We start from the raw sequence: 18,383 nt of genomic DNA on the forward strand, positions 1-18,383 counted from the left end.
GTTCAGCTCTCTGTAATCCAGATCTATGTATATAACCTTGACTATGTGGCACAGTCATCAAATCTCATACAATCGCCTTAAAAAGTCAAGAAATCTCTCTCCATTCTATCATTACCTTAATTCAGGTTCATACCATTTCCTTCTGACACAGCAATTGCCTCTTCTCTAGTCTCCTCACCACCACCAAGCTCCGACTCCATTAACAATGTAAACTTTCTGAAACTGAAATGTGACCAGGCAGTTTCCCTGTCAAGTATTATTATATAGGTCTCCAAGGCTTTCAAAAGGAGTTAAATTAGCTTACACAGAAGTTCCTGCCAGAATCTCTAAGCTCCTTCTCTGCCACACACATTCTGATTCCAGCCAAACTTTGTGGTCCAGATACAGTCATCATCTATACCCTTCCTTGATTCAGCATATTATAAGCCTAAATCAGGATATTCCCCAACATATCAATTATGACAAAAGGTATTACTTCTTTAGGAAATCTCCCCTATGATAAGCTGGTCTAGTATTGTAACAGTTTGTGTGGGCTCTCAATGACCACACAAATTATCTATGAATATCTCTTCCCAATCAATCAACTTACATATAAGCTTTTTCTCCATTACCCTATGTAATAGTCTCCATTACACAGAGAAAGAGCACTTTGTAGTCCCTGTACCTGACACAGAAAAAGCATTCAACAATTTGTTGTTCAAAGAAATGAACGAGGATTAAATGAAAATTTATATTTTGGTGAAGTTGTTCTAATAATAGTGAATTTCCTCTTCTGACCAGAATAGGCAAATCCTTTTCTGTCTTGAAGAGAATAAAAATTTTATTTTTAAACAGACCCACAGTGATTATCTCTCACTATGCATGAATCAAAAACTGATTTTAAAGATTTATTTTATTTATGCATACAAGAACTGGGGTACAGGCCAGAGGTGTGGGGGGTGAGAAGATTCACCAGAGACAGGGTGTAGGGGGTGAGAGGATTCACCAGAGACAGGGTGGGGAACAGAACAAGCAGAATGACTGAAATACACTGCTGAGGGGAGCAGGGAGTGAGGCAGGAGAGGTCTGCTGCGAGATGTGGGTAGCTCCCCGGCCGGGGATCGAACTTGTGCTGTAGTGGCTGTGGAGAGCTTCACAGGTTGCATCTTAACCACCTGCGCCACCATGGAGGCCCTCAAAAACTGATTTTGTAATTAAATATAAATTTGTTGAAAAGCACGGGTTTGTCCTTTGTGAGAATAAATGACCCAGTAAACTAGGTTATTTAAAACATTTCCCAATAGACTCCTTCTAGTCAAATCAAGACCTTTTTCCACCACCAACCATCCCCTTTTAAAAAAACTTTCCCCTCCTTCTGCCTTCTTCAATTCATTGTTTAGCCAGAACCTGAGAGCAACCATGTTTATATACCTTGGAGGGGAAGGAGTGGAAAAGCAGAGGAACAAATGACAGAAGATTGAGGAGAGTGCTAGAACAGTAGTAAGAGTACATTCCTTTGATCATCAACAAAATCTGCTCTATATTTCATTTTTTCCCACATCTAGTCTGGTCACAGTCAAGTCCAATGAACTGATTTGAGAAAGGTCCTCAACAGATTGTCTCCACTCTCTTTTCCATAGCCTTGAGGTCAAGCCAAATACACAGACCAATTTAAAATGTCCCACAAGGTCAGAGGAATGCTTAGGAGAACAGTTCAAGAGCACATTGCCTGGAACTTTCAGGGGAGCTAAAATTACAATGAGTTCTATGAGGTCAATGACCCAAAGGGTAATAATTGTAATGATTCTGTCAAAAAAAGACCTATTTCCTCTCACTTTGCACTTCTTTCTTTCTCTCCTCCATCAGCACAAGACAAAGTTAGAATACTAACAGATTAAAGGTCTGAAAACAAGACATCACAAAATATTTTTCTAACATTTTGAATGTCACACCAAATAAAGGAATTTCAGACTACTATTAGATATATTTGCTCTTAAACAGCAAATATATAACTAGGCTAGTATGAACACCACACTACAGGAATAAAGCACACATTACAATTAAGTTCACAGATGAGTAAAGAGAGTAGACATTGGGCCTCCCTGGTGGCTCAAGGGGTTAAGCACCGCACTGTGAAGCTATCTGCAGCCTCTGCAGCATGAGTTCCAACCCTGGCCAGCCAGGGAGCTACCCACATGGCGCAGCAGACCTGTCCTGTCTCACCCCCTGATCCCCTCAGCAGTATATTTTCAGTCAATCTGCCTGTTCTGCTCCCCACTGTCTCTGGTGAATCCTCTCAGCCCCCCACCCCGGCCTGCACCCCAGTTCTTGTATGCATAAACCTTTAAAAAAGAGTAGACATCAAATAATTGCAATGAAATTTCTGATTAACCCAAAGTTCAATCCATTCCCTATTCCCTACAAAGTATAGCCCTTCCTTCTCTGAAAAAAATAAAGACGATAAATAAACATATTTGGAAACTTGCTCAATTCTTTTCAGTTATTTAGAACTTTCAAGCCTGACAATAATTTTATTCAAATAAGGATTTCCAGGCCTTACCTGCCAGAAATTCTTTTTTATAAGCTTGGAATGTAGCCTGGGAATTGGTATGTTTACTTTAAAAGTTCCCCAGGGACTCTGATCAGCAGCCAGGTTTGTGAGAAGTGCTACATACCTTTACAAGAAGAGCTCCTTCCAACAATTTTCATTGACACTCTACCAGTCTACAATATTATCCAATTTCATCCTATAAACACGCCAAATCAAAGAGCACTATACCTTCTCACCTAATCCTTTTGTGTTCCTCCCACCCAGTTCATTTCTTTTGTAACTGTCTTCCTTTTTTAATCTCCACCCTCCTAGTAACCAAATAATAAGCAGAAGAGTAAAACAAAGGGAAACTATCACTTTAATACCCGGATATCCTGTCAGTTCTGACATAAGAAAACTCATTCTAGACCATTCTAATATGTTCTGAATTTTGAAGGACACAAAAACACCTTCGAGGTGGGCTGTGAAGCTCCGCTGAAGGCTTAAGTTATAAATTGCCCTCAGCTCTGGAAAGGCTGCATCAAGATTCTGAAAGAAGAAGGGAAAACTTTAAAGCAAACCAGGTCGGGGAGTGGGGCGAGCGGACCCTTCCGCCGGTTTTGACACTCGACACCCCAGTCTTCGTGCAGGTTGCTAGGAAACAAAAAGGCTCCACATTCCCTGCAATTCCTCCCGGGCCTGGAGGAGAGCGGAGGAGTCTCCGGGGTCAGAAGACCTCGCGGGGACAGACTGGTCACCGCCCCCGGGCGCGAAACCCGGGGAAAGCCGGGGGCCAGGCGCGCCGGCGGCGGGGCGGGGGGCAGCACGCCGGTTCGGAGCGCGGAAGCCGGGCTGCCCCGGACTCTGAGCAACCGGAACCGGCCCTCTGCGCCCCGGGGCGCCCAGCAGGCCGCGGCCGGGGGTCCAGGGCCGCACGCCGGGCCTAAACGACCACCCGGCGGCGCGCGGGGAGGGCGCGTCTACTCACACGTGCTGACAGGCCGCGGTCCGCACGGGCGTCTTGAGCACCTCCTGACAGACGGGGCAGTAGAAATCATCTTCGGTGTAGGACGTGGCCGCGGAGAGCTCCTCGGCCATGGCGGGGGATGGGGGATCAAGGCGCTGGCGGCAGCGGCCGAGGTGGCGGTGGCGGCCCGGGGCCCGAGTCCCTGCGCGAGCCCGGAGGGGGAGGGGAATCGCGTCAGGAAGCGGCTCGTGCCAGGAAGGGGCGGGGCCCGGGGCGGGGCGGGGCCGAACGCCGGGACGCCCAGGCCGCACGCGCCCGGCCAGGGTGGGCGCCCCGGGTGGCGCCTCCCGCCGGGCCCGGGCTGTGGAGGGCGGCGCCTGGCGGGAGGCCGCGGCGGAGACACCGGCAGTTGGGCTCCCTTTCGCTTCCGTTCACGCCCGGGCAGCGCAGAGGACTGGCCCTCTGGCCCGGCAGGGCGGCCGCGGGCCGCGGGCTCCTGCCTGAGGCGACTCCCTTACCTGCTGCTCTACGCGGACGCGGCCCCGCCTCGTGCCCGCTTTCCGCCTCGAGCCGCCCTTTCCCAGGCTTTTCCTCAGACTCCTTCTCCCCACCCCCGCCCGTCCTCAGCCCCCGCCCGCGCAGCCGTCTCGCTCGGGGCCACGACCCGCCTTTCCCGCGGCCCGGCCCCGCCCCTGCACTCCCGCCCCGCCCCTGCACTCCCCGCCTGCGTAGACGCTCACTTACCCCGGGAGCCGCGCGGCGGGTGCGGCCGCTGCCCCGGCGCGAGGAGGCGGCGGGGTGGCCCTGCGCCGGCCGCGGGCTGGGCCCGCTCCGCTGCCTTCGCAGCCGGGGCCCGGAGGGCAGCAGCGGGCTGGGCGCGCTCCGCTTATCGGCCCGGGACGGGGCCGGGCCGGAGGCTCATGGTGCACCGGGATCCCACCGCGCCTGCCACCAGCCCTCCCGTGGCATGGCGCTGCCAGCAGCCTGCCGGGAGGATCACCGAACCCTGGAGGGCAGCGAGCACCCCGCGGAGGAGTGGGGCGAGGCGGGGGGAGGCGGTGTCCATAGCGACCGGCGCGTGGCGCGCTGCGCCCGGAGTAGCTTGTGACATAAACAGCCGGATGCCCACACGATGCCCCCCAGGCGCCTCACAATGGGCAGCTCGTGTCTCCCCGCTCCAGAGACATAGATTGTGTTTTTCACCCCAGGAGTGTTAGCTCATAAAATAGGATTCCCTACTATTAGGGATTTCGGCTTTCACTCAAGTAATGTCCGTTTGGAATTCTTATTCCTTTGGGCGGAAAAAAAAAGAAAATGAGCTCTAAGGATTTCAACTTTTCCCTCCTTAGTGCAGTTACTGGTGAGTCCCAATCGCTGATGCAGTCTTCCACCCACTCCTTTTGTTTGTACTTTTTTTGTTTGTTGGTTTGTTTTATTTTTTTATAGCTTTGAAGAAAAATGAGGCCCGGGACCTACCGAGGTATTTCACCATCGTTTTCCACTAATTTAAAATGTTTAAATGGACCCCGATTTCCAGTTAGATCCACACAATTGAGAAATCGCTCAGATGGGGTCACAATCAGGTTGACAGGAGCTAAGAAAAACATGGAATATCATATGGCACACCCTCAACTTCAGGAAGAAAAAGGTTTCATGATCATGCTTTGTTAAATTTGCCAAAGCATTAAATTTTTCATTAACAGTGATTATAATAAGGATAGAAAGTGAAATGATTGGATTTGTGTGGATTTAGAGAAAATCTTGGGGAGGAAATGGGTTTTAATGTGCATCTTTAAATGACCATTTCTAGAATAATACTGGATTATTTGTCTAATGAATAGCATTTCCTCTACCAAATTTAAACATTTTCATTTTTTGATAATATATTTCCTATCATATTTCATTCATTTTTTTTTACCACTTTAGGAAGTATGTATTTTCTACTTAACAGAGTTGTTTCCCCTTTACTCATTGTAAATCCCTAACCAGAACCTTCACTTTTTTTACTTTAATTTTATTTGCTTCATTCTTTCTCTGTAATGGCCACTTTACTCATGCCCATATTTGTATTACTCACTCATATTCAAAGAAGTCATTTGGCAAATGTAAGCATATAGCTGATAAATGTGGGTGTGGAAATTCATTGGGGATTTGGGCTGGGTGCTTTCCAAATCCTCAGTATTTCCCCCACTGAGGGTTGAGTCACTGCTATTCTCAGGCACCTCTTTTTCTCCATCCTGGAATGGAGCCAAGATACAGGAATAAAAGAATATAGGCCTCCCTGGTGGCACAAGGGGTTAAGACGCAACCTATGAAGCTATCCACAGCCACTGCAGCCTGAGTTGGATCCCTTGCCAGGGAGCTACCCACATGGCGCAGCAGACCTCTCCTGTCTTGCCCACTTCTCCCCTCAGCAGTGTATTTCAGTCAATCTGCCTGTTCTGCTCCCCACTCTGTCTCTGGTGAATCCTCTCACCCCCCACACCTCTGGCCTGTACCCCAGTTCTTGTATGAATAAATAAATCTTTAAAAAAAAACTTAAAAAAAATTAAATAATACAAGGACTTCAGGTGTCTGGGCAGCAGCTTGGATATAACCAACTACAGACTGGCCTATTACACCCTTATAAACAACTCACCAGCTTCCAGAAGGAATCACCAACTAGCTGATGGTAAGCCTTATAACAGAACCCTTGTAAAATATGACCTCATGTTATAGAAAAGTGGCAAATGAGTGAACAAACTCATTAAAAAACCTTCAGAGGGCCTCCCCGGTGGTGCAGCGGTTGAGTGCTGGGTTGTGAAGCTGCCCAAAGCCTCCGCGGCGCCGGTTCGATCCCCAGCTGCTCCCCAGCCACCAGAGGAGGGTTCCGCATGGCACGCAGACCTCTCCTGCTGCCCGCTGCTCCCCTCAGCAGTGTACTGCAGTCCTTCTGCCTGCTCTGCTCCCCACTCTGGGTCTGGTGAATTCTCTCACCCTCCCGCGCTTCTGACTGTACCCAGTGTGTATATAAATAAATAAATAAATAAATCTTAAAAAAAAAAAAAAACCTTCAGATTCATTACTTTTGGGAGATCTAGCTGCATGGCTACACTTTTCAACCCTGAGAACTTACCCTTTTTAACAAACAAAGAGGAAGGCAAAGATACAGAAAATGTATATTAATTTGCCTTTGCTTGAATAAAACTAATTTTATAAATTTTCTGTTTAAAAAAGTGGGCATAAGGAATATTAAGCTAGCTTCTGAGGGTTAAGCCTAGAAAGATAAACCATCACTGAGGAAAGACACAATCTTCTGTCCTGGCAACATTTCATATGAGAAACTGTTTGCTATTTTTATGACAATGTTACAGTTTTACACACAAAAAAAAAAATCAGCCATGTAAATAAAATGTCCTCAGCCTTTAGCCTGTGCAATGAGTTAAACAGTCCCTTTAAGTTAAGGCTTAAGTTTAACTTTAGGTTAAAATATTATTTCTTAATATTCTATCTCCCTCAGTGTGCCCTCCTCAGAATGGCATCTGGGAGGATAGGAGGAAGAAGGAGGAAGAGCTAATAGGAATTTGAAGCACTACTAGGAAATCTGGGTCCTAAAACCTGCAAAATGTCCTTTGAATTCCTGCTGGGCTTTTCTGCAGTAATTCTACTCCCTGAGACACAATGAGTCTTGGGCACTCTGTTGCTGGTAACTGCTGATGAATACTCTGTTAGATTATCACAGCTGGGTCTCTGCCCTGTGGTATGCCCTGGTTGATTCAGCCTCACCTACTCTTTAGAAACCTCTGGATCTCCACAATCATCTTCCAATTCTTTACCCACAACATGGCAGGCCCCTGAGCAGCACTTCATACTCTCCAGAAAGTTTCTGTCCAAGGCATCCCTTGGAGCTCTTCTCTTCACCATGTTGAGAGGGAGATTTGGTCTACCTAAAGGGTCTATGTCACTGAATTTTCATAGAGTGTTGACCCCTGGGTTGGTTCTGAACAACCTATAGGGCTAATGTACTTTGAGTTCCCTGGTGCTCAGCACTCCCTTCAACCTACCTATTACTTTCCCCTTAAACTGCCTCTCTTCTCCAACCACAATCATTTACATTGGAAAGACTGGACTTTTCTCATTGCCACTTATGCTGACTAAGTCTTTCCCAATGCAAAACTCTGGTCCAGTTCACTAGGTCAGATAATTAGTACCCTTAAGTGGGAGATAAGTGAATTTAGAAGAATTTTAGAAGCCTGACTGTGTCTCACTACAGAGTTAAACATCTGTTTTGCTGGTAAAAGTGGTTGACTGAAGAAGGTGGTGATGCAGTAGGAAGGTGACTTTGTTTGTACCTTTTAAAATTGGTATCATGTGTACCAGTGCAACTCTAATGGTCATTTTCAATCTTGTCCATTCTGATTGGCCAGTAGTCTCTCTTGAATGACCTGTGCTCATTTGGTTCCAGTTTTAAATATTTCAATATTACTATGAACATAAATGACCTATTCAACTAAAGACATGTAACTTCACTGATTAAGTCTGCTTTTAACATGTTCTTTTTTTCTTAAGTGAGCAGCATTCTTTTTGTTTTTGATGAATTAATCCTACTTTTCCCTTTTCCCACCTCACCCCAGTATACACATAAGCAGATGGATACCTCAAGTTGAATAGAAAAGATGTGAATAAGAATATGAAAGGAAGGGCCTCCTGGTGGTGCAAGGGGTTAAGATACAACCCATGAGGCTAACCGCAGCCACTGCAGCAAGTGTTCGATCCCCGGGCAGGGAGCAACACACATGGCGCAGCAGGCCTCTCCTGACTCGCCAGCTACTCCCCTCAGCAGTATATTTCAGTCAATTTGCCTGTTCTGTTCCCTACTCTGTCTCTGGTGAATCCTCTCACCACCCCCACATCTCTGGCTTGTCCCCCAGTTCTTGTATGCATAAATAAGTAAATTTAAAAAAAAAAAAAAGAATATGAAAGGGAAACTGCAGCCGGTACCATCCTCCTATCAACAAACATTCAAAAACTCCACCCCATCCCCCACTCCAGCAAATCATTTTTGTTCATTATCGTTTCTTTTTTTTCTAGCTATGTGCTTCAGGAGTCATAACTCATGCCCAGCCCAAGGGAAGGATGGACCATGATTGAAATGAGCCAAGCATGTATGGGCTATTTCCATTTCTTACCAGTGGTTAAGGGATAGGCCTGTAACTCCATTATGACCAAGGAGGTGTGAGGGGTTTTATTCTGTTGGGCTTCAACAAATGCTTTCCTTTGCTGTTTAAGAATCACGTAGCAATTTGGAACTTCCTGGATCCTGTGTGGCATCACCTGCAGACCTTTATGGCTAAGTCACCACTAATCTTAAGAAGATAAATATTGTGAATGATGAAAAAGTTAAGAGTGAACACACACACACAAAAGGAACTTGCACATTTCTAAAAATGCCTTTCTCTTGAACCTCTGCAGAAACAGCTGATGCATCAACAGTGTCATGAATATGAACCAGTTAATATTGACATTGATGAAGCTACAAGTTTCATGGCTCAGCTGTAATACACTGGTGATACTCAAATTCCCCAAAGACCAATAAATTTTTATGCAAAAGAAAACATAAACAATTTCACATCCACATCCAGATGTTTTATGTCTGTATGTGCTGTCTGGAATGATGCAAGCATCATGAAACCATGAAAAGAGCCAACCAACCAGGAGCCAATGTGCTGAAGATGATAGAGCTGAAAGGTAGAAGGAAAATAGGTCCTTGGTGTAATTGCGCCATTTAATTAACCAAGCCTGAAACTGCCGTCTTCGCATCTGTTAAGCCCTTGTAGTTAAAGTTATTCTCAGTTTGACTCTTCTATTTGCAGCTGAAAGTATCTAGGTTAGGCATTTGTTTGTGCACTCTTCAGTCTGTCTCCCACAAATCCTGTGTACGGCTTTTTGTTGCTGAAGCTCACTCTTAAAACTGTTAAATGTTTTCCCTTGTCAACTGATATTTTGCTGTATTCAAGCAATGAGAGACACTGATGAGCAATTGAAAGGAAGATTAAAGCCCTCCCCGCTCCTTTCTTGTAGTGGCTTCATTTCTTCCATGGTTCAGTTTCTGGAAGATAGTCCTTCCCAGTCCTTGCCCTTCCTCATTGCCTTCTGTTTGCCTCACTGTCACATGTGTCTTTCAGGTCTCAAATATCTTTGAAATTACTTTTCCATATTAAATATCATCCTTTGAACTACATATTATGAACTCTTTCCTGATTGTACCCTGACCCATTTTCCTAACTGAATCAACATTTTAGGAGAAGACAAAGGAGAAGGAAACACTGCAAAAGTAATTCCTTTTCCCAAAAGAGAAAGAACTGAATGACTTGCCATTGCAAGTTTAAATTCTCCCCTCAAAAACTCTGCAAATTAGCCCAAATGGAAACTCAAAAGATTAAATTGAATATAGAAAATAAAGGAATTTATCCTTTTTTAGTCCACCCCAGTTTGGGACAGTTAAATTTCAACTCCTTCACAAATGTCAATGTTTTTAAGCTAGTTGTATAACATTTAATTTCCTGTCAGCAGGATTTTTTTTTTTTTAAGATTTATTTATTATTTATTTATATAAGCACTGGGTACAGTCAGAAGCGCGGGAGGGAGAGAGAATTCACCAGAGCCAGGGCGGGGAGCAAAGAAGGACCGAAGTACCCTGCTGAGGGGAGCAGCGGGCGGCAGGAGAAGTCTGTGCACCATGTGGGACCCTCCTCTGGTGGCCGGGGAGCAGCCGGGGATCGAACCGGCGCCGCAGAGGCTGCGGGCAGCTTCGCAACCCAGCGCTCAACCACTGCGCCACCAGGGAGGCCCCAGCAGGATTTTTTAATGTACTGTCATACAACCGTCATTTTTAATGACATTCCTGGTGTACCCCTAGTGGCCTTATTTATCTTGTAGAATAAATGCTTTCATTTTACAGCAGCACCACTAAGGCTGAGATCCCGGCCTTGCTGGAGAGGGCCCAGCTATGGTTCACTGGAATGCACAGATGTCTCCATCGTTACTTGCTGGTGCCAGTTCCCAGAAATCGGGACAGCTGCTTAGTTTAAAGAGGTCTCACACATGCATTCTGCTACAAAACCAGTAGGGGCACCTTGTGAGTAGATGCCGTCTGCTGGCAAAAGCCAGGGCTTTTGCTCTGTATGCTGCAGGAATCCTGAACACCAGAACTGGGAAACAAAACTCTTTTGTGCAATTTCTCCCTAGTGCCCTCTATTGGCAAAACTTACTGTGCCACATAGCAAAGGAAAATATTTGAAGGGCCCAGATCCATTTTCACACAGCAGACAAAAGAAAAAAATAAAATTTCAAGTTGAGAATTCTATTGTTTTATTTATTTTTTTTAAATAATAAATTTTATTTTTATATTCCCCATACAATTGCAGCCCCCCCATTCTGACCCCAATCCCTCCCTTCCCCCCCCCCCCAAAAAGTGTCTCTGGTTCATAGTTTTTTGTTGATTTTGATTTTCACTTTCTTATAGTTATTCATTTTCCTGGTCCCTTATTTAAGTTTTCTAGATTCCTGCTATGAGCGAGACCATCCGGTATTTTTCTTTTTCTTTGTCAGTCATTCACATGTCTACAGAACGATGCAGTTACATTTTCAGTCTTCCATATGTGCACACGCTTCATTCACCATTCACCAAACCACCGGTACCAATTCCCTATCCTTCCTTTCCCTATCTCCTCCTCCTTTCCCCACACAATTCCCTCTGGTAACCAGTGCATTTTGCACTAAGTTTAATAATTTTTTTTGCTGTAGTTTGTCAGTGTAAGGTTTTGTTGTTGTTGTTGTTTATTGTTAAACAATATATTTGTTATATTTCCCAATAAGTGAAGCCATCCAATATCAATCTTTCATTTTCTGAATTATTTTACTTAGCATAATCACCTGATTTCCCTCAAAGGGCACTATTTCGTCTTTTTTACTAGCTGAGAACTATTCCATTGAGTCTATATCCACAATTTCTTCATCCAGTTGTTTGTCTTTGAGCATTTTGTTTGGCTCCGTGACTTGGCAATGATGGAAAGTACTGTTATGAACATAGGAGTATATAAGTTTTTTTCATATAAATGTCTTCATATTTTTGGGTAAATAGCTAGCAAAGGTATTGCTGGATCACATGGTATTTTCTTTTTTCTTTCTTTTTTTTTAAGGTATCACCATACCATTTTCCATAGAGGCTGTTCGAAATCACATCCCCACTAACAATGGATTATTGTTCTTTTTTCTCCACATTCTCACCAATATTTTTTTGTTGCAATTATTTTTGATATAAGCCATTCTCACAGGGATGAGGTGATATCTCATTGTGGTTTTGATTTGCATTTTCTTTATAAAAAGCAATGTTGAAAATTTTACATGTGCCTACAGTCTCTCTGAATGCCTTCTTTAGAAAGTGTCTATTTAGGTCTTTTGCCCATTTTTTATTTAGGTTATTTTTTTTTCTTTTAAGTTGTATGAGTTCTCAACATATGAAGTATAACAATGGAATACTACTCATTAAAAAAAAAGTACTCTTGATGTTTGTAACAACATGGATGGAACTGGAGAATACATTAAGAGAAATAAACCAGAAGGAGGAAAACAGATACAGATTGTTTTTCTCCTGTGTGAGATATAGGGGAGAGGGGAGAAAAAAGGGTCAGACCTGGCCTCCCCGGTAGTGCAGCAGGTTGAGCGCAGCGCTGTGAAGCTGTCCACAGCCTCTGCAGCTCAAGTTCAATTCCCGGCTGACCAGGGAGCAACCCACATGGCGCAGCAGACCTCTCCTGATTCACCCACAGCTCCCCTCAGCAGTGTATTTCTGTCTATCTGCCTGTTCTGTTCCCTGCTGTCTGGTGGATCCTCTCACCTCCTGCACCTCCAGCCTGTACACCAGTTCTTGTAACCATAAATAAATAAATCTTTAAAAAAAAAATAGGGTCAGACAAAACCAAACCAAAAAAAAAAAAAATACCTAGAAACCTGACTGTAAAACAGACTAGTAGTGACAGAGGGTGAAGATGGAGAACAAAGGTGTAAAGGGGCACAGGACTATGTTGGAGGACAATGGGTGCCTTGGTGGTGTGTGTGGTGGTAGCACACATCTCAAGGGGTGGGAGCCTGTATTTCTGAATTATTTACAATGATGTAAAACAGTGACCTTGAGATATATATATATGTTTTATATATATACATAAACTTATATATATATATATATATATATATATATGTTTCTAACCCTACAATACAGAAGTCTTTCCTGCCCCTTCCTTACCTAGCCATATCTCAGCTAACTACATTTTCTCTGATGATCTGAAATAATGATCCCATTTCTGGCACTCATTTCTATATCACATTGGACTCTAAGGGGATAAATTACAGAAACCAACTTGAACCAGGTAAGGAGGGAAATGCACTTAAGGATGCAGAAATATTGCATAGAACTCATGTTTGTCAAGATTCTATAGGCTGCAAGGGATAGAAATCCAAGTTGAAATGGCTTAAAAAATAAATAGAATTCTCTAGGTTACACAGTTCCATTGGCAAATCTGAGATGATGCATATCTGCCACCAGAGGCTCAATAGATATCATTAGGACTTTAATTTCTCAACTTCTCTTGGCTCTGCTTTTCTTGGCTTGACTTTGGTCTCAGACAAACTCTTCCCTAACATTCCTCAAATGTTAAATTATTTGAACTCAGACTTTTCAGTGTCTAAAACAACAGCAATAGCACCACCGACAAAAATAAGATTTTCTTTTCCTTCCTAAGAGTTCCATCAAATATCCTATAATTAAAAGACACTAACCTGGACTGGTGACTCAAATCAATAAATATCTAAGAGAATGTACACCCACTGAAATTTGGGGATGGGCAGGATTGGCAATGAACCATGCAAACAAAGTTATGTGCGTAAAATCTCATCAAAAGTCTGGAGAGAGATCAGTGGATAGAAAAAAATACAGACCAGTGGGTAGAAAAAATAGCAGCAGGGGAAAGAGTTGTTCAGTCTCTATATTTAAATACTTTATTTTTGAAACTTCAAAGGCTTTACCAGCAAGATGATACTTCTTTCCTAAAGTTCACTAACCATTGTCATTGCCCAAACTAGACAGCGTAGAGCTACAAATATGCCATGATATTTTGTTCACCCACATACCCATCTTTGTTTGTTTATTGTACAAAAATTTTAAATTTACCATTTTAACCATTTTTAAGTTACAGTCGGGTAGTATTATCTAGATGCACCTGTGTAACAGGTCTCCAAAACTTTTTCATCTTGTGAAATTGAAACTCTATAGACCCATTAAATAACTCCCCCTTTTTCCTCCCTCTGACTCCTGGCAAACACCACTCTATTTTCTGATTTTAAGTGTTTGATTACATTATTTAAAAAGAATTAGGAAGTTGTTTCTCGCATTGAGGTAGTTTTAAAATCAGCAAGATCTGGGCTTCCCTGGTGGCGCAGGAGGTTGAGCACAGTGCTATGAAGATGTCCGCAGCCTCTGCAATGCTGTTCGATCTCCGCCGGCCTTGGAGATACCCACATGGTGCACAGACCTCTCCTGTCTCGCCTGCTGCTCCCTCAGCAGAGCACTTCGTCAGTCTGCCTGTTCTGTTCCCCTCTCTGTCTTTGGTGAATCCTCTCACCCTCCCGCACATCTGGCCTGTACCCTGGTTCTTGCATAAATAAATAAAAATCTTTTTAAAAAAATAAAACCAGCAAGACTTGAGGAAATTTCTGGAAAATAGACCCTTGAAATACTGACAAAGAACAATATGATTTTATATATAAAACTTTTGCCTTTTCACATATACAGCTTAGGGTGTGTCCAAGGGACAAAGTGAAACACACTTAGAGATATATCAAAGTATACTGGGCTAAACATTTTATTTATTTTATCTGATTAACCTGATTAGCTAATTTTGTTTGGTTGTCTCTGTATAGATTAACTCTGTAGCAAATCACTACATTGTATAATCTGAGCAAATTTACTCAATTACTGCAATATAAAATGTAAAGTTGCTTTTCAGAAGTAGCAGCATAACTGGTATGACTGAATTAAGGCAAAATGATATTGCTTCTCCTTTTAGATCTATAGCACTAGGCTGAATCTCTACTTTAGAACTCCATCTAGGAGAGAAGCTACCTCTTCTTTTGTCCCACTTGACAAGGGCATATCTAAAGAGAAGAGATGCACCTGGTTTTGTTAGGGGGAAAGGATGTCCTGAGCTAATTCCATGCAGGCTTTGTGGACTCCACCCCACTCCAGACCAAAGCCATCAAGACATTGGGAAAGACAAATCCCGTCACCACCAAAGGGACCTGAGGGTGGAGTTAAGCAGCCAGGTTTGGTATAAAAACCAAACACGTGGGCCTTGGGGGGCTTGCTCTCTCGATCGCTCGCTCTCTCACTCTCTCACCTCTGGCTCTCTCGCTCTCTCACTCTCTCGCTCACCTCCTGGCTCGCGGCCAGCTCTCAGAGTGCCATTTGGGATTCCAGATCAGCAGATCAGGTAGGACGCATTTAAAACTTTGTCTCCCACTATTCTCCCTGAGTTATACATTTCCTTGTTTGCCCTTCCCTTGTAAATAAACCTTTTATTAACCTTTCGCTTGTGTCTGCAGTAGAGTATTGATAAGTCCTTTTAAGCGCGGTGAGGACCCACAGTCAGGCACCCTGTTTTGTATCGGGGCTTCCCTATAACAGTTTGGTGCCCAGCGTGGTTTCCAGTTTACACCCGTGGTTGACCAGCCCAAAGTAACATTCCTTGCTTTGGTCACCATAAGCGCACTAGTTCTGCAGGAGTCGCAGTGTAATATTTGTCTCAAGTCCTGAAAAGTCTGTTTTTTTACCCTGTGCGTACAGCTCTTGTGGGTGCGTTTTTGACTCAAATATGGCCTCAACCATGAGCCTATACAGTTTCATTCCTAGCTTGAGTTCTTTCAGTTTCCTTCCGGCTTTGAATTTAAGTAGCCTTCTTCCATTAAATATCACCGCCAGTTTCATTAATATAAATAATTTGATGAAGCCTGGTGTATATGGCACGTGATTTTACTATTGTATACATACATGGGTGGTTTACAAGCCATCCCTTTACAGTCTGTGCTTCTGGGTGTTTTTTTTGGTAACATGTGTAAGCGCCATTTGCTACATTCTTGTTTCTATGAGAGGTAGATGTTCTACTTCACATACTGAGAATGTGCAACAACACATTCAGGCTCTTAACTTAGCCATGCAACAACAAATTCAGGCTTTTAAAGTGGCCATACAACAACAAAATCAGGCCTTTGATTTAACTGTTAAGTGTATGAGGGATGAGAACCGTAACATCTTTGAGTCAGTTTATAAAAGCATACAAGATCAAGCCTTTAAAAGTATGCAGGGGGCCTCCCCGCTGGCGCAGCGGTTGAGCGCTGGGCTGCGAAGCTGCCCGCAGCCTCTGCAGCGCCAGTTCGATCCCCGGCTGCTCCCGGCCACTGGAGGAGGGTCCCACATGGCGCGCAGACCTCTCCTGCCGCCCACTGCTCCCCTCAGCAGTGTACTTTGGTCCTTCTGCCTGCTCTGCTCCCCGCTCTGGCTCTGGTGAATTTTCTCACCTTCCCATGCTTCTGACTGTACCCAGTGCTTGTATAAATAAATAAATAAATCTTAAAAAAATAAATAAATAAAAATAAACAAAAAAAAAAAAAAAAAAAAAGTATGCAGGACCGGATAGAGGTCGCCCTCCATAAATTGGATAAGGAGCAGGCTCGGTTTATGGCACAGAGAGGATAAACCTTCCCCTTCCCATGAGGACTGCCAGTGGGCAGAGTTAGAAGAGGAGGAGCATGTATTTTAAATACTTTAAATACATCACGACAAAATCCTCTTCCATGTGACAAGGCCCCTCCTGTTCAGACTCCTGAGGCTTCACAGCCTCCACTGCCCTCTGGGGAGGAAACTAAAATGGTGTGTCCTCCACACACTAGACATGGCACCCATTTTGGCAGGAAGGATCACCCTGAGGCAGGACAGTTTTCCCTTCGCCAGATGCCAATGGGTGGCTTGAATGAACATGGGCGACCTGCTGGGTACTTTTGGTTGCACCATCCTCTCAGTACTGCGGACCTCCTAAATTGGAGGAGCTCTGTTCCCTCGTACCGGCAGGCTCCTATGAGGATGGCAAACTTGTTTGCCTCTATCTTCGTCTCCCACTGCCCTAAATGGGCAGATATACAGTCCATGCTGCATACTTTATTAACTCTGGATGAGCAGAGGATGGTATTCAGAAAAGCCAGGGATAGGCCACCAACAGGATAGGCAGTCCCCAGAGCCAGAGGTTGTTGTCCCAGAGAAAGATCCTGGATGGGACCCTAACAATGGAGGAATGGCGATGTTGGACCTGTATAAGAATTGTTTATTGGTAGGACTGCAGCAGGGAATCCCCAAACAAAAAAAAACCTTAACAAAATATTACAACTTGAACAAGAAGCTAATGAGGATCCATCAGAGTTCCTTGAGAGAATTTGTTTTTACATAAGATAAACCATTTTAAGATTTTTTTTTCCCTGTGATCTTGACATATTTGCTGTCTTGTTCTGGCTAATGCCTCCAGATTTTTTTTTTTTTTTTTGGCTTGGACTTGTGTTGGGGGAAAGGATGTCCTGAGCTAATCCCATACAGGCTTTGTGGACTCCACTCCCACCCCAGGCCAAAGCCATCAAGACATTGGGAAAGACAAATCCCATCACCACCAAAGGGAAGGTGGCTGGGACCTGAGGGTGGAGTTAAGCAGCCAGGTTGGGTATGAAAACCAAACATGTGGGCCTTGGGCTGGCTCGCTATGGCTTGCCTCCTGGCTTCATGGCTCCTGGCTTGCAGCCAGCTCTCAGAGTGCCATTTGGGATTCCAGATCGGTGGATTGGGTAGGACTCATTTAAAACTTTGTCTCCGGGCCTCCCAGGTGGCGCAGCGGTAGAGCGCTGGGTTGCGAAGCTGCCCGCGGCCTCTGTGGCGCTGGTTCGATCCCCGGCTGCTCCCCAGCCACCGGAGGAGGGTCCCACATGGCGCGCAGACCTCTCCTGCCGCCCACTGCTCCCCTCAGCAGTGTACTTTGGTCCTTCTGCCTGCTCTGCTCCCCACTCTGGCTCTGGTGAATTCTTTCACCCTCCTGCGCTTCTGACTGTACCCAGTGCATGTATAAACAAAACAAACAAACAAACAAATAAATAAATAAAAAAACATGCCTCTATTAAAAAAAAAATAAAAAAATAAAATAAAATAAAACTTTGTCTCCCACTTTTCTCCCTGAGCTGTACATTTCCTCATTTCCCCTTCCCTTGTAAATAAACCTTTTATTAACCTTTCGCGTGTGCCTGCAGTAGAGCATTAATAAGTCCTTTTAAGCGCGCGGGTGAGGACCCACAGTCAGGCACCCCATTTTGTATCGGGGCTGCTCTATAACAGACTGATGAACTGTTTTTCCAGGAATGGAGGACTTTTGCTTTCCACACTGGACAGTACTTGGAGGGACTGGTTTTCCTTCACACTGGAACCCTGGAAAATTTTCATCTGAGACTGCATCCCAGCATCCATATATTTGATATTCATCACCACGGAAATGGTGGCAAAAAGTGAAAGGGGGGAATTGTTAGGGGGAAAGGATGTTCTGAGCTAACCCCATACAGGCTTTGTGGACTCCACCCCCACTCCAGACTAAAGCCATCAGGACATTGGGAAAGACAAATCCCATCACCACCAAAGGGAAGGTGGCTGGGACCTGAGGGTGGAGTTAAGCAGCCAGGTTGGGTATAAAAACCATGAGTTGGGTATAAAAACGTGGGCCTTGGGGTCTCGCTCTCTCACTCGCCTCCTGGCTTCACGCCTCCTGGCTCGCGGCCAGCTCTTGGAGTGCC

At 44.6% G+C, this 18,383-nt stretch overlaps 1 protein-coding gene across 1 annotated transcript in view; it reads right to left on the reverse strand.

The window, feature by feature from the left end:
• The window catches only part of RNF138 (ring finger protein 138), a 28,803-nt gene extending 25,130 nt beyond the window's left edge, over positions 1–3,673 (reverse strand). Inside the window, exon 1 of the mRNA XM_037508688.2 lies at positions 3,498–3,673. Within this exon, the coding sequence (XP_037364585.1) occupies positions 3,498–3,607 (110 nt within the window). The 5' untranslated portion in view covers positions 3,608–3,673. The remainder of the gene's footprint in view (positions 1–3,497) is intronic.
• Positions 3,674–18,383: the final 14,710 nt, after the last annotated feature.

The sequence above is a fragment of the Talpa occidentalis genome, unplaced genomic scaffold, assembly GCF_014898055.3.
Source record: "Talpa occidentalis isolate TD23 unplaced genomic scaffold, MPIMG_talOcc4v2.1 talOcc4.13, whole genome shotgun sequence".
NCBI classification, from domain to species: Eukaryota; Metazoa; Chordata; class Mammalia; order Eulipotyphla; family Talpidae; genus Talpa; species Talpa occidentalis.